Raw genomic sequence first — 14,387 nt, 5'->3', positions numbered from 1 at the left:
GAAACTAAATTAGTTCATCAAAACAACTACATAGTGACAGCACAATGACGCAATCTTATTCCGTCACCACTGTAAACATAAATAAAATTACGACCAGTTTGAAATTATCAGCCCTTAAGGAATTTTTGTACGAATCCACGACTGATATGAAGTGATTTAGTAATTCCTGGTTTTGACAGTTACATAAATGTGTCTCCTGAGACAAGTGTTGGAACAGCTGTTTTGGTGAGGAAAGGGATTACAGTAAGCGAGGTGGAACGACTGGAATCCGGAAGGGGAATAGGACTAAATATCTATGATGTGACTATCATCAACTTGTACGCCCCTTCAAGAAGCACTCACCGAGCTGACAGGGCACGTTTCTTCAAAGATGACCTGATATACTTGTTAGGGAAAACTCCAAGACAGTTATTACTTGGATGTGATTTTAATTGTGTTCTAAATCGAAAAGATCAGTTACCTAATTTTAATTTCTCAAGTGAACTAAAACAACTAGTTACTGGTTTAGAATTAAAGGATACATGGGAAATCAGATGCTCCTCCATTGTTGAGTTCACTTATGTCACGGCAACATCACGTAGCAGGATTGATAGACTATATATTTCTAAAAATCTTGAAACTTCCGTGACTAAAGTAGAAACCATTCCTACGTACTTTTCAGACCATTGAAGTGTCTTAGCTTGCATAAATCTAACAAGACAGCCAGTTCAAGAATCAGTGGAATTTGAACACTTCCTTGTTAGTAAATCATGATTTAGAAGATCTGATTAAACAAACATGGGCAATATGCCTGCGAGCCCGTAGTAGATATGCCACTGCTGTTGACTGGTGAGTTAAAATGGCAAAGCCAAAGTTGAGGAAGGTTTTAGTCAATACAGTGCCCAGAGCGCAACGGAAATGAAATGCACTATAGAATATTACTATTCCGTGTTGAGAGATCTATATGATCAAGTCTCAGCAGGTCGGATAGCAGACATCAAAAAAGTCAAATCCAAGTTACTTAATATCAAGAGAAGTCAAATGGAAGCGTTGAAAATAAAATCGAAGGCAAATTCGGTGTCTGAAGATAATTACTTCCCTATATCATTTAGTGAAGCATACGAAGACCGGGAGAAGGACTTTTATTGATGAAATTCGAACAAAACACGGTACGATTCTCAGAACCCAGCAGGGTATCATGGATGAGATTTATCGCTATTATTGCGAGCTATATTCTGTACACCAAAGTAGTGATGCTTCCTTGGAAGAATTCCTTGACATCCTAGCCCCACAGCTGACAGAAGAAAACGAAAATTTTCTCGAGGTTGTCAGTGAATAAGACGTGTGTGAGACACTCTGCGCCTCACCACCAAAAAAATCCCCAGGACCGGATGGTCTGCCAGCAGAGTTTTACATCCGTTACTGGCCAATAGTAGGTGCGAAAATCACGGACATTGTAAATGAGGTTATTCAGGGTAAAATGATTCCGGCTGAGTTTAAGGAGAGTAAAATTGTTCTGGTGCCAAAAAATAATGGAAACAAAGATTTAAATAATTTTTGTCCAATTTGCTGAATTCTGATTATAAATTAATAGCTAGAATAGTAAACAAGAGAATTTCATGCCTTACACATAAAATTATTAGTCAACATCAGAACTGCGCGCAAGGCAGAACCATTTTTCAAAATCTAGCAGAATCAGGGATGTCATTGCAATAACTTCTGTAACTTACATAAAGTGTGCTTTATTGTTTTTAGATTTTTATAAAGCGTTCAATGTAGTAAATCATGAATATCTTCTACAGATATTGAATAAAATAGGTTTCAACGATAGGGTCATACAGTTGATTAAGAACATAGCAACTGGAATAAATGGTAAAATAGCGGTGAATTGTCAACAATCCAGGCCGATGCAAATACAACGAGGTTTTCCTCAAGGAGTCCTTTGTCCATGTCGCTCTTCGCCATTTCGCTGGAATCTTTCCTCCGACATGTCCATGCCAGATTAAAAGGCTTAACATTATCAGGAAATAAAACAGTTATAAGAGCATATGCTGACGATATAGGGCTCATTATAAGGAATAATGACGAGTAACCACGCTAGCAACAGTGATTGATTCGTACTGTAGAACATTTGGAGCCAATGCAAACGGAGAAAAGTAAGATCTTAAATCTCAGAGGTTTTGATAATATCAACGTCGAGTGGGCAAAATTAGTCCGACAACATAAAACACTTGGGATCACCCTGACAGCATGCCCTATGAAAATGACGGCTTTAAATTGGAAAGTTGCAGCAGATAAAGTGCAAGGAGCCATTGTAGAGAATTTAACTCGATGTATGAACCAAGTTCAAAGAACACAGTATATCAACTCATGCATCCTTGCTAAAGCTTATTATACTGCCCAGCTGTTTCCAATACCGAGAATGATAGCGAGGAGAATAATGTCCAAAATCACCAACTTTTTGTGGAGAGGTGAAGTGTTTAGAGTACCTGCTAAAGTTGCCACTTACGATCCTAAAAATGGTGGACTAGGATCAACTGATATAACGGATAAAGCCTCTGCACTTTTTATCAAAAGGCAAGTTAATTTAATAAGAGACTCACGAGAAAGCATAACCAGCCAACTTTTCGAGGTCATTAAACCTCGAAGCCTGCTTCTCCCGATTGACGTGCAAAATATCAACAGTTGCTAACAGCATGTGAGGATTTTCTATGTTGAGTTTAGTTATGTCAGTGTCGAACTCAGGCAGTCACGACACTTAACATCGAGAGCCATCATGCGGGAACGAGAGAAAAGCGAAGGAAGGAACAAAATAGAACGACAGTGTCCAAACATTGAGTGGACTCTTACAATGACGGCCAGTGGCATTATTCTTCCGAATGTTGGGCATAAGTAAAGTGAATGCGTATGACATTCACAATTCCTACAAAGACAATACTCAGGTGTACGGCTTTAATTTTTTCAGAATCTTGTAAACTCGTTGCTGACATCATAGATAAAAAGCTAGTCAACACGTATCACACACCCCATGAACTTCGTGCATCCTTCAGCGCGCTCTGGCTACCTCACCTTCGTCAGCTTAAGCGGGAGTGCTGGCAGCTTCCCAGTGCTCTCCGCTGCCTGGGCAACACCTACTGGGCGGGAGGGGGGGGGGGGGGGGGGAGATCGCTCTAGGCTGCTGCAGCTCTACAGAGCCCTTGTTCAATCCCGCCTTGACTATGGGATCCTGGTTTACAGTTCGGCGGCACCCTCAGCGTTGCGTTTACTCGACCCAGTGCACCACTGTGGCGTTCGCCTAGCGAAGGGAGCTTTTAGAACGAGTCCGGTGACCAGTGCCCTGGTGGAGGCTGGAGTCCCTCCGTTGCGGATCCGACGTGTGCAACTGCTTCCCACTCATGTTGCACACATTCATAGTTTTCCTGAGCATCCAAATTACCGTTTCCTTTTCCCACTAGCGGCAGTTCATCTTCCGCTTCGGCGGCCCAGGGCACGGCTCACGATTGCGGTTCTCGTGCTGTCCCTTCGCTCCGAACTCAAGTCCTTCCCTTTATCACCTCTACTTGAGGTCCATTCACGTACACCTCCATGGTGTACACGTCGGCCGGAGCTTCGTCTGGGCCTAATGACTCCGTTAAGCCCACCGCTCTCCGCTGTTACTTCCTCTCGATTGTTGAAGTGTTCCGCGGGTCTGAAGTTGTTTACACCGACGGCTCGATGGCTTATGGTAATGCTGGCTTCGCCTATGTCCACAGAGGCCATATTGAACAGCATTCCTTGCCCGCTGGCTGCACAGCTTGTGGCCATATCTCGTGCACTTCAGTACATCGGTTCCTGTTCTGAAGAGTCGTTTCTTCTCTTTTAAGCCTCCTGAGCAACTCACAAGCTATCAACCAGTGCTACCCTCGCCATTCTTTGGTAGCGAATATCCGGGAGTCCATCTACAGCTACATCTACATCCATACTCCGCAAGCCACCTGACGGTGTGTGGCGGAGGGTACCCTGAGTACCTCTATCGGTTCTCCCTTCTATTCCAGTCTCGTATTGTTCGCGGAAAAAAGGATTGTCGATATGCGTCTGTGTGGGTTCTAATCTCTCTGATTTTATCCTCATGGTCTCCTCGCGAGATATACGTAGGAGGGAGCAATATACTGCTTGACTCTTCGGTGAAGATATGTTCTCGAAACTTTAACAAAAACCCGTACCGAGCTACTGAGCGTCTCTCCTGCAGAGTCTTCCACTGGAGTTTATCTATCATCTCCGTAACGCTTTCGCGATTACTAAACGATCCTGTAACGAAGCGCGCTGCTCTCTGTTGGATCTTCTCTATCTCTTCTATCAACCCTATCTGGTACGGATTCCACACTGCTGAGCAGTATTCAAGCAGTGGGCGAACAAGCGTACTGTAACCTACTTCCTTTGTTTTCGGATTGCATTTCCTTAGGATTCTTCCAATGAATCTCAGTCTGGCATCTGCTTTACCGACGATCAACTTTGTATGATCATTCCATTTTAAATCATTCCAAATGCTTACTCCCAGATAATTTATAGAATTAAATGCTTCCAGTTGCTGACCTGCTATATTGTAGCTAAATGATAAGGGATTCGCAGCACATTACACTTGTCCACATTGAGATTCACTTGCCATTCCCTGCACCATGCGTCAATTCGTTGCAGATCCTCCAGCATTTCAGTACAATTTTCCATTGTTACAACCTCTGGATATACTACAGCATCATACGCAAAAAGCCTCGGTGAACTTCCGATGTTATCCACAAGGTCATTTATGTATATTGTGAATAGCAATGGTCCTACGACACTCCCCTGCGGCACACCTGAAATCACTCTCACTTCGGAAGACTTCTCTCCATTGAGAATGACATGCTGCATTCTGTTATCTAGGAACTCTTCAATCCAATCACACAATTGGTCTGATAGTCCATATGCTCTTACTTTGTTCATTAAACGACTGTGGGGAACTGTATCGAACGCCTTGCGGAAGTCAAGAAACACGGCATATACCTGTGAACCCGTGTCTATGGCCCTCTCAGTCTCGTGGACGAATAGCGTCTTTTTCGAAACCCATGCTGATTCCTACAGAGTAGATTTCTAGTCTCCAGAAAAGTCATTATACTCGAACATAATACGTGTTCCAAAATTCTACAACTGATCGACGTTAGAGATAGAGGTCTATAGCTCTGCACATCTGTTGGACGTCCCTTCTTGAAAATGGGGATGACCTGTGCCCTTTTCCAATCCTTTGGAACGCTACGCTCTTCTAGAGACATACGGTACACCGCTGCAAGAAGGGGGCAAGTTCCTTCGCGTACTCTGTGTAAAATCGAACTGGTATCTCATCAGGTCCAGCGGCCTTTCCTCTTTTGAGCGATTTTAATTGTTTCTCTATCCCTCTGTCGTCTATTTCGATATCTACCATTTTGTCATCTGTGCGACAATCTAGAGAAGAAACTACAGTGCAGTCTTCCTCTGTGAAACAGCTTTGGAAAAAGACATTTAGTATTTCGGCCTTTAGTCTGTCATTCTCTGTTTCAGTACCATTTTGGTCACAGAGTGTCTGGACATTTTCTTTTGATCCACCTACCGCTTTGACATAAAACCAAAAGGTCTTAGGATTTTCTGCCAAGTCAGTACATAGAACGTTACTTTCGAATTCATTGAACGCCTCTCGCATAGCCCTCCTCACACTACATTTCGCTTTGCGTAATTTTTGTTTGTCTGCAAGGCTTTGGCTATGTTTATGTTTGCTGTGAAGTTCCCTTTGCTTCCGCAGCAGTTTTCTAACTCGGTTGTTATACCACGGTGGCTCATTTCCATCTCTTACGATCTTGCTTGGCACACACTCATCTGACGCATATTGTACGATGGTTTTGAACTTTGTCCACTGATCCTCAACACTATCTGTACTTGAGACTAAACTTTTGTGTTGAGCCGTCAGGTACTCTGTAATCTGCTTTTTGTCACTTTTACTAAACAGAAAAATCTTCCTACCTTTTTTAATATTTCTATTTACGGCTGAAATCATCGATGCAGTAACCGCTTTATGATCGCTGATTCCCTGTTCTGCGTTAACTGTTTCAAATAGTTCGGGTCTGTTTGTCACCAGAAGGTCTAATATGTTATCGCCACGAGTCGGTTCCCTGTTTAGCTGCTCAAGGTAGTTTTCAGATAAAGCACTTAAAAAAATTTCGCTGGATTCTTAAAACCTCCACCCAGAACTATAACATGGTGGGGAAATATACTCGAAATATTTTCCAAATTATCCTATAGGTGCTCAGCCTCAACAGCCGCTGAGCCAGGGGGCCTATAGAGACATCCAATTACCATGTCTGAGCCTGCTTTAACTGTGACCTTCACCCAAATTATTTCACATTTCGGATCTCCGTCAATTTCCTTCGATACTATTGCACTTCTTATCGCTATAAACACGCCTCCCCCTTCACTGTCCAGCCTGTCTCTGCGGTATACATTCCAATCTGAGTTTAGGATTTCATTACTGTTTACGTCTGGTTTCAGCCAACTTTCTGTCCCTAGTACAATATGGGTGTTGTGACCGTTTATTAATGAGAGCAGTTCTGGGACCTTTCTATAGACGCTCCTGCAGTTTACTATTAGCACATTAATATTGTTATTCCCTGTTGCATTTTGCCTACTCCTACCTTGCCGCGACTCAGGAGGCGTCTTGTCGGGCCTAGGGAGGGAATTCTCTAACCTAAAAAACCCACATGTGCAGTCCACACGTACTCCGCTACCCTTGTAGCCGCTTCCGGCGTGTAGTGCACGCCTGTCCTATTCAGGGGGACGCTGCCCTGGAACCGTCCAGTCGTTCAGTCGTGTTTGTGTGGACCCCAGGACACGTCGGAATCCCAGGCAACGAACTTGCTGACAGGCTGGCCAGACAGGCTACGCGGAAACCGCTCCTGGAGACGGGCACCTCTGAAACTGACTTGCGCTCTGTCTTATGCCGCAAGGTTTTTCGGCTTTGGGAGACGGAGTGGCATAACAGTATGCACAACAGACTGCGTGTCATTAAGGAGACTGCGAATGTGTGGAAGTGTTCCCTGCGGGCTTCTTGCAGGGAAACAGTTGTCGTTTGTTGGCTGCGCATTGGCCACACTTGGCTAACCCATGGTTACCTCCTCCGTCGCGAGGACCCACCTGTGTCGCTGTGGCTCCCAAATGACAGTCGTCCACCTCTTGCTGGACTGCCCACTTTTAGCCGCCCTGCGGCGGACTTTTAACTTTCCCAGCACCCTGCTTTCGGTGTGTCGGGCGACAGTGCCTCAACACCAGCTTTAGTTTTACGTTTTATTCGTGAGGGTGGGTTTTATCATTTGATCTGAGTTTTAGCGCATGTCCTTTGTCCCCTAGGGCTTTTAGGGGGGAGGTTTTAATGTGTTTCGCTTCTCTTTTATTCTCATGGTCAACCAGCCATGGTAATCTGCTTTCTTGTTTTTAATCTCTTCTCCCTGTTTCTTGCGTCTCTGTGTTCATCTCGTCCTGTTTTGTCCATTGTAGTGTTTGTTGTCCTCCTGTCGTTCTTCTGGTTCTTCCTTTCTCCTATTATTGCCGTACGTCTTCTTTGTTTCCTTTTTTCCTTCGGGTAATTGTTCTACTGGGAACAGGGCACCTCGCAGTTTGGTCCCTCCCCCCCCCCCCCTCTTTTAAACCAACCAACCAACCGTGTTCTGGGTGAGGCAGAACCAAGAGTAGAAGCCATTGAAGAACGACTGAAAAAACGCAAAACATGCTCCACCTGTGACCACAAAGAGAAGAGAAAGGCACCTTATATTTGCCATTGTTGCAAGAAGTCCCGGGTTCGATTCCCGGCGGGGTCAGGGATTTTCTCTGCCTCGTGATGGCTGGGTGTTGTGTGATGTCCTTAGGTTAGTTAGGTTTAATTAGTTCTAAGTTCTAGGGACTGATGACCATGGATGTTAAGTCCCATAGTGCTCAGAGCCATTTGAACCATTTTGTTGCAAGAAGCCAGTCTCACTTGAATCTCTACAAACATTTCCGGCGAGTGTAAAGAAAACCTCCGAGAAAGAAACTAAACATCTAAAAAGTACTTCTGATCCATGAACAATGGCGGTTCGCCCAACTTGGGAGACGACCGGGGATATATTGTTGTCGTTTGCAACTGATGGTTGCGGTAAGCGCATACATTAACTCTGCGCTTGAAGAAAGCGTGTGTACTGCAAATTGCGTGTCCCGGTTGCTTGTGCGGAATTTGTCGCTTACCATTACCATCTGTGGTGACAACTCGCAACTAATGGGACAGAAATACGCTAATAACTCGCTACAATCACGTTTAATGCTTGCATCGGCTACGACATTCATAACAGAGCGTGGAGAATACTACTGAACGCTCATTGGTTGTCGGAGAATGCGTGATGTAGATGCGCAGAACTGACTTGAACTGGGCCGCCATCGTTCGTGACCCCAACTATACCATAATTTTTATTTTTTTGGATGTTTTGTGGGCGTTTTTTATGTTTTTATTATTACATGTGTAATAAACAATAAAAATATATCAAGAAATAAAATTTGGAGCTCAGGGTATTTGAGCTTTCATAGCATTAACGTTGTCATGTAATATTATGTTCATTTTGTGTAGTTTTCTGATTAAATGCGTTTTTTCGTAAAAATAAACTTTGAATAGTTCATTTTGTGTGATATTAATGTAACCTTTTACATAAAATCTGAACTGTTCCACTGAAACTGCAGAATGCAGTTTTTGTGGCTATTAAATGTAGCAGTCACACACACTGCACCTGGGACAGTGCGTGACCAAAAAATGACCTGGGAAGCCAAGGGTTAAGCTTAGATTTATTCGTTCAACGATGGTTTTTTTGTCAGCTGAAACTCAAAAAATTGAAACTGTTCATCACAAAATTTTGAGGGGTTGTGGGGTGGGTTGGACACGTTCCCTCCTCCTCCTCCTCCTCCTCCTCCTCCTCCCTGGAATTGACGCCCATGGTTCAGATTAAAGGGAAGACCGGATTAGCGAAAGTCGGATGACCAGGACTCTACTGTGTTTTTATTTTCGGTATTTGTATGCTTCCTTCCGTTTTCTTCTGGATGTGGTAAATCAGAACCGAAAATAATTATTTGGCAGTAGACCTATCCCATGTAACTCTGTGTCGGTTTCAGTTATCCATATTATTCTTCTGCAGGCTGTCGCATGGGTACTTCACACGGGAGTGATTTGCAGGTCGAAGTTGGCACAGATGGAAATGCGAAACCATCATTTGATATAAAAGCAGGTTCTCGAACAGTTTGAATACTCTGCTCACGAAAAAGCAAATAATAGCGGAATCTTCATCACAGATACATGCTGCTCTATTATAGAGGACGTTAAACAAGGCAAAGCAAAGCAGAGAAAAGAGAGTGTTGACTATCGTTGGCTAAGAAAATATGACGTTATTGAAGTTGACGGGAATGAAAAACCTTTTTGTAATAGTAACAGGAGACAACAGCGTTATTTTGTGCCACGTTCATACGTAAGGATTATTCAACATACTGAATGATACTCCCCACATTGTTGCTTTTTTTTCAGCCTGAAAACTTGTCTAGTTTGATGCAACTCTTCACGCTAGTTTGGGCTGCTGAGTCTTCTTCATCTCTGTAGGACTACCGCAGCTTACATCCATTTGGACCTTTTTACTTTAGCCAAGTCTTGGTCTTCCTCTACAATTTTAACCCCTCCCTAACAACCCCCCCCCCCCCCCCACGCAAACACACTTCACTCCATTAACAAATTAACGATTGCTTATAGCGTCAGGATGTCACCTGTCAAACGATTCCGCCTTTTAGTCAGATCGTGCTGTAACTCTCTTCTCTCCGTAGTTTGATTCAGTAACTCGTCATTATTGAGCTTGATCTTTGTCCATATTTAATTTCTGTACTAAGCTGCACTCCAGACAAATACCTTCAGAAAAGGGTTCCTAGCATTTAAATGTTATCAAGAAAAACAAGACTGGTATTCTACGGGTTGCAGCGTGGAATGTTAAATCCCGTAGTCGGCTAAGTAGCTTAGAGACTTCAAAGGAGAAGTGGGTAGCTGTAGGAATTAATGAACTTTGGTGGCAAGAAGAACAGCAGCACCTGATAACCACCGCAGTAGTTCAAGTTAATTTTAGTTCTAGCTCTGAAGGTGACGAAAACATTGAAAGACTGTGTGATGAGATAAAAGAAATTATTCAGACAGTTAAGGGAGATGAAACTTAAAAGTGTGATGCGAGATCGAAATTCGGTAGCAAGAAAAGAAAGAGAAGGAAAAATCGTAAGGGAACATAGACAGGGAGAAAGGAATGAATGGGGAAGCGGCGTAATAGAATTTTGCACAGAGCATAATTTAATCAGTACTAATACTTCGTTTAAAAATCTTGAAAGAAGGCAGTTTAGATGGGAGAGATATACAGACGCAGGGAGACTTCAGATCGATTATGACGTAAACTCTGTCCATAATTTATTGGTTATGACTTGCAGATAAAAAATGAAGAAATTGAAAAAAGTAGGAAATTAAGGAGACGAGATCTTGATAAGTTGAAAGAACTAGATGTTACACAGTGTTTTAGAGGGTGCAATAGACAACGTTGGATTGCAACAGAGGATAGAAATACAATTTAAGATGAATGGATAACTTCGAGAGATGAACTGTAGAAGGCAGAAGAGGATCCAAGTAGGCAAAAAAGAAAATGCCCAGTAGAAATCTTCGGAATCACACTAGATACTGAATTTAATTGTGTAAAGGAGAGACTTCTAGTCTGAATTTGTCTCTGTTGAGTAAGGTCATCTGTTCACTCTCCATTTCTTGTAAGTCCTTTTTTGTCTTGCCTCCCCCCCCCCCCATTTCTTGTCTGTTTTCCTGTTCTGGAAGGAAGTCTGAATCTTCTTTTTTAATACACGGAGGTGATGAAAGTCACGAGATGTTATATGCGAATTTAGACTTTCTCTGCGAATGTCGACTTTCTCTGCGAATGTCGATGGTGAAGGCTTCTCGGGTCTGCCGACGCAGACGAGGCGAAGGAGCCTGCAGGCCAGCAGCCGTAAAGAACCGATTCCGACACTTCGCCTCAAGACGACAAATAGGAAACTTATTGAAACGTTGCCGCAGAACAACGCCCTGTTGCTTCTGTTGATGACCCGAGAAGACTTCATCGTCGTCATGGGGTACTTCCTAATATCGTGTCCGACCTCATTTTGACTGGCATAGTGGTGCAACCCGGCGTGGCGTGGACTCACAAGTCGTTGGAAGTCCTCTGCAGAAATATTGGGCCGCTCATAATTGTGAAAGCGTTACCGGTGCAGGATTTTGTGCACGAGCGGACATCTCGATTATGTCTCACAAATGTTCAATGGGATTCATGTCCGGCGATCTTGCTGGCCAAACCATTTGCTCGAACTGTCCAAAATGTTCTTCAAGCCAGTCGCGAACAATTGTGGCCCGGTAACGTTGGTATTGCCATCCATAAAAATTTCATCGTTGTTTGGGAACATGAAGTCCACGGATGGCTGCAAATGGTCTCCAAGTAGCCGAACATAACTGTTTCCAGTCAGTGATCGGTTCAGCTGGACCAGAGGTTCCAGTCCGTTCCATATAAACACAGCTCACACCATTAAGGAGCCACCACTAGCTTGCACATTGTCTTGTTGACAACTTGGGTCCATTCTTCGTGGGGTATTCGCCACACGCCGACTCTGCCATCAGCTCTTACCATCTAACCAGGCCACGATTTTCCAGTCGTCCAGTATCCAGCCGATTACGTGCTGACTACAAATGACTGCCCTTTTTTACCCAGTGTTCACGATACTACCGCAATCTGTGTACGTGCATCTCGCTATTCCACGACTTGGCACCTCGGAGTATATCTTCCTTCATCCCTCTAGATGTCCATTGAGTGTAACACGTCTTTTCGTGATCTCATTTGCTATTTTAGCGCAGAAGGAGCATATTTCTTTATTTGGTCTCAAAACCCAATCGCTATCTCTGTTCTTCATTGGATTTTACATTTTTCAGAGGATTGTTCTTTCCACCTTTTCCAAATCTTCTAACGCCCTTTTGCACCCGGAGCGATTTAGGGAAATCACGGAAAACCTAAATCAGGATGGCCGGACGCAGGATTGAACCGTCGTCCTCCCGAATGCGAGTCCAGTGTGCTAGCCACTGCGCCACCTCGCTCGGTAAAAGAAAAAAAAAGGTTCAAATGGCTCTGAGGACTATGGGACTTAACATCTGAGGTCATCAGTCCCCTAGAACGTAGAACTACTTAAACCTAACTAACCCAAGGACATCACACACATCCATGCCCGAGGCAGGATTCGAACCTGCGATCGTAGCAGTCGCGCGGTTCCGGACTGAAGCGCCTAGAACCGCTCGGCGACTGCGGCCGGCTCCGCTCGGTAAAGTTACGAAACGTATCCGCATATTGAGAATATAGTACCACCACAGCTACACAATTTACTGAAAATTTGTGCCGGACCGGGACACGAATCCTGATGTCCAGCAGGACAATGCGACACCCCACACGTCCAGAATTGCTACAGAGTGGCTCAAGCAATACTCTTCTTGAGTTTAAACGCTTCCACTGGCCACCCAACTGCCCAGATATGAACATTATTGAGCATATCTGGGATGCCTTGCGACGTTCAGAAGAGATCTCCACGCCCTCTTACTCTTACGGATTTATGGACAGCACTGCAGGACTCATGGTATCAATTCCCTCCAGCACTACTGCAGACATTAGAAGAATCCATGCTACGTCGTGTTGCGGTACTTCTGCGTGCTCGTGGGGACCGTACACGATATTAGGCAGATGTACCAGTTTCTTTGGCTCTTCAGTGTAATTGCGGTACCCACTTTGTTGCGGTGTAGCCGCGCGGTCAGGGCGCCTTGCACGGTTCGCGCGACTACTCCCGTCGGAGGTTCGAGTCCTCCCTCGGGCGTGTGTGTGTGTGTGTGTGTGTGTGTGTGCGTGTGTGTGTGTGTGTTGTCATCAGCTTAATTTAGTTTAAGTAGAGTGTTAGCCTGGGGCCCGATAACCTCAGTAGTTTGGTGCCATAGGAAGTCACCACAAATTTCCAATATCCCGCTTTGTTTTGGGTATTCGGAACCTTAACGTTGGTAAATCGTGTTGCCAACTAACAGTATAATTATTTTGACGATCGCTTCAATATATTGAAGGTTTGACAAACAAATACTGTCAATAAATACAACGTGTGCAGGCCCCTTAATGCCGTGGAACTGATGCAGTTCAATTATCGACTGCGGAATAGAAATGTCGCTTGAGATGCTACGCCTTATTTTATTTTGCAGAAGGCAGTGAGGAGGGAGAAGCGAGCGATGTTAAGCAGAAGGATGAATTGGGAACACGACATGCTGCACAGGAAGTGGTCACGTCGCACTCAGAGCCATCTACCTCCCAGGGGTGAGTACTGACCCAACTGTCGCTTTTTTTTCCATGTCTTAACGGTGGTGGGAGGCTGCTGTGTATACCTTCACACCTGCACTTTCCTTTTACAATTTAATGTCATGACCGGTTTCGACTGGATGAATACTGACTATCCAGTGGCGCTGTCTGATCAACAAGTGGCCAACGTTCAGCTGTTGTACAGTGAAGTAGCTCCTGTATTCGAGGGCCTCGTAGGCGTTGTACTGAGGGTGAGTGGAACCTGCTACAGACGTCCGTAAGTACTCTGCTGGGCTAAAATATGGCAACAGCCTGAAGAAATTACACGAAGACCCGAACCCTCACTTCCCACAGACAAGTCAGTAACAACTTAGACATCGGAAAATATGACACATGTTGACTTAAAACTTTAATCTGCGATATTTGCGGGCTCTAGTCGTAAAGTGTTAATTAGTGCCTCGAAAAAATATAGTTGCGGAATTAATTGTCTTGTTTGTTTGCAAGTACCTGTCTGTAGCCGTTGTACTTACTCTAATCTCCGCGCCACAGTAGCAACGGACTACGCTAGGGCAGACATAACAAAATGATGCGCCATATCTGTAATAACGTGGAATGTCGTGGGATAACTCGTTTTCACCAACAGCGGGAATATTGCATTTGTGTCAGGCCGATCCAGGCGGCTTCTTTAGCCGTTTGGATTGGCTGTCAGAGCCGTAACGATTGCGCTGCTGCCGAAAACGAATTACCATTTTATCTCTTTGTCAATGGGTGACGTCTTTTCTTTTGGCTTGTTTAGCGTAGGGATGGCGCGAATCGCTAAAACAACGCGTTTTCGGTTACTTTTTCCAACGCCAGTTTAACTGGACTATTAAAACCGCTCAAAATAACCGGTTTCTGAAATACCGATTTCCGGTTTTTTATTGTACTCCCTTAGTGTCAAGATGCATAGAATCAAAATATTAAATTAAATAAGCAAGTAAA

At 44.1% G+C, this 14,387-nt stretch overlaps 1 protein-coding gene across 1 annotated transcript in view; it reads left to right on the top strand.

Moving 5' to 3' along the window:
* LOC126425240 (uncharacterized) overlaps positions 1-13,428 on the top strand; it is a 128,490-nt gene extending 115,062 nt beyond the window's left edge. Inside the window, exon 5 of the mRNA XM_050088201.1 lies at positions 13,313-13,428. Coding sequence (XP_049944158.1) covers positions 13,313-13,428 — 116 coding nt within the window. The remainder of the gene's footprint in view (positions 1-13,312) is intronic.
* Positions 13,429-14,387: the final 959 nt, after the last annotated feature.

Source organism: Schistocerca serialis, chromosome 10, assembly GCF_023864345.2.
Source record: "Schistocerca serialis cubense isolate TAMUIC-IGC-003099 chromosome 10, iqSchSeri2.2, whole genome shotgun sequence".
NCBI classification, from domain to species: Eukaryota; Metazoa; Arthropoda; class Insecta; order Orthoptera; family Acrididae; genus Schistocerca; species Schistocerca serialis.
The sequence above is the reverse complement of the archived record's forward strand: the minus strand, read 5'-3'. Positions and strand labels throughout refer to the sequence as shown.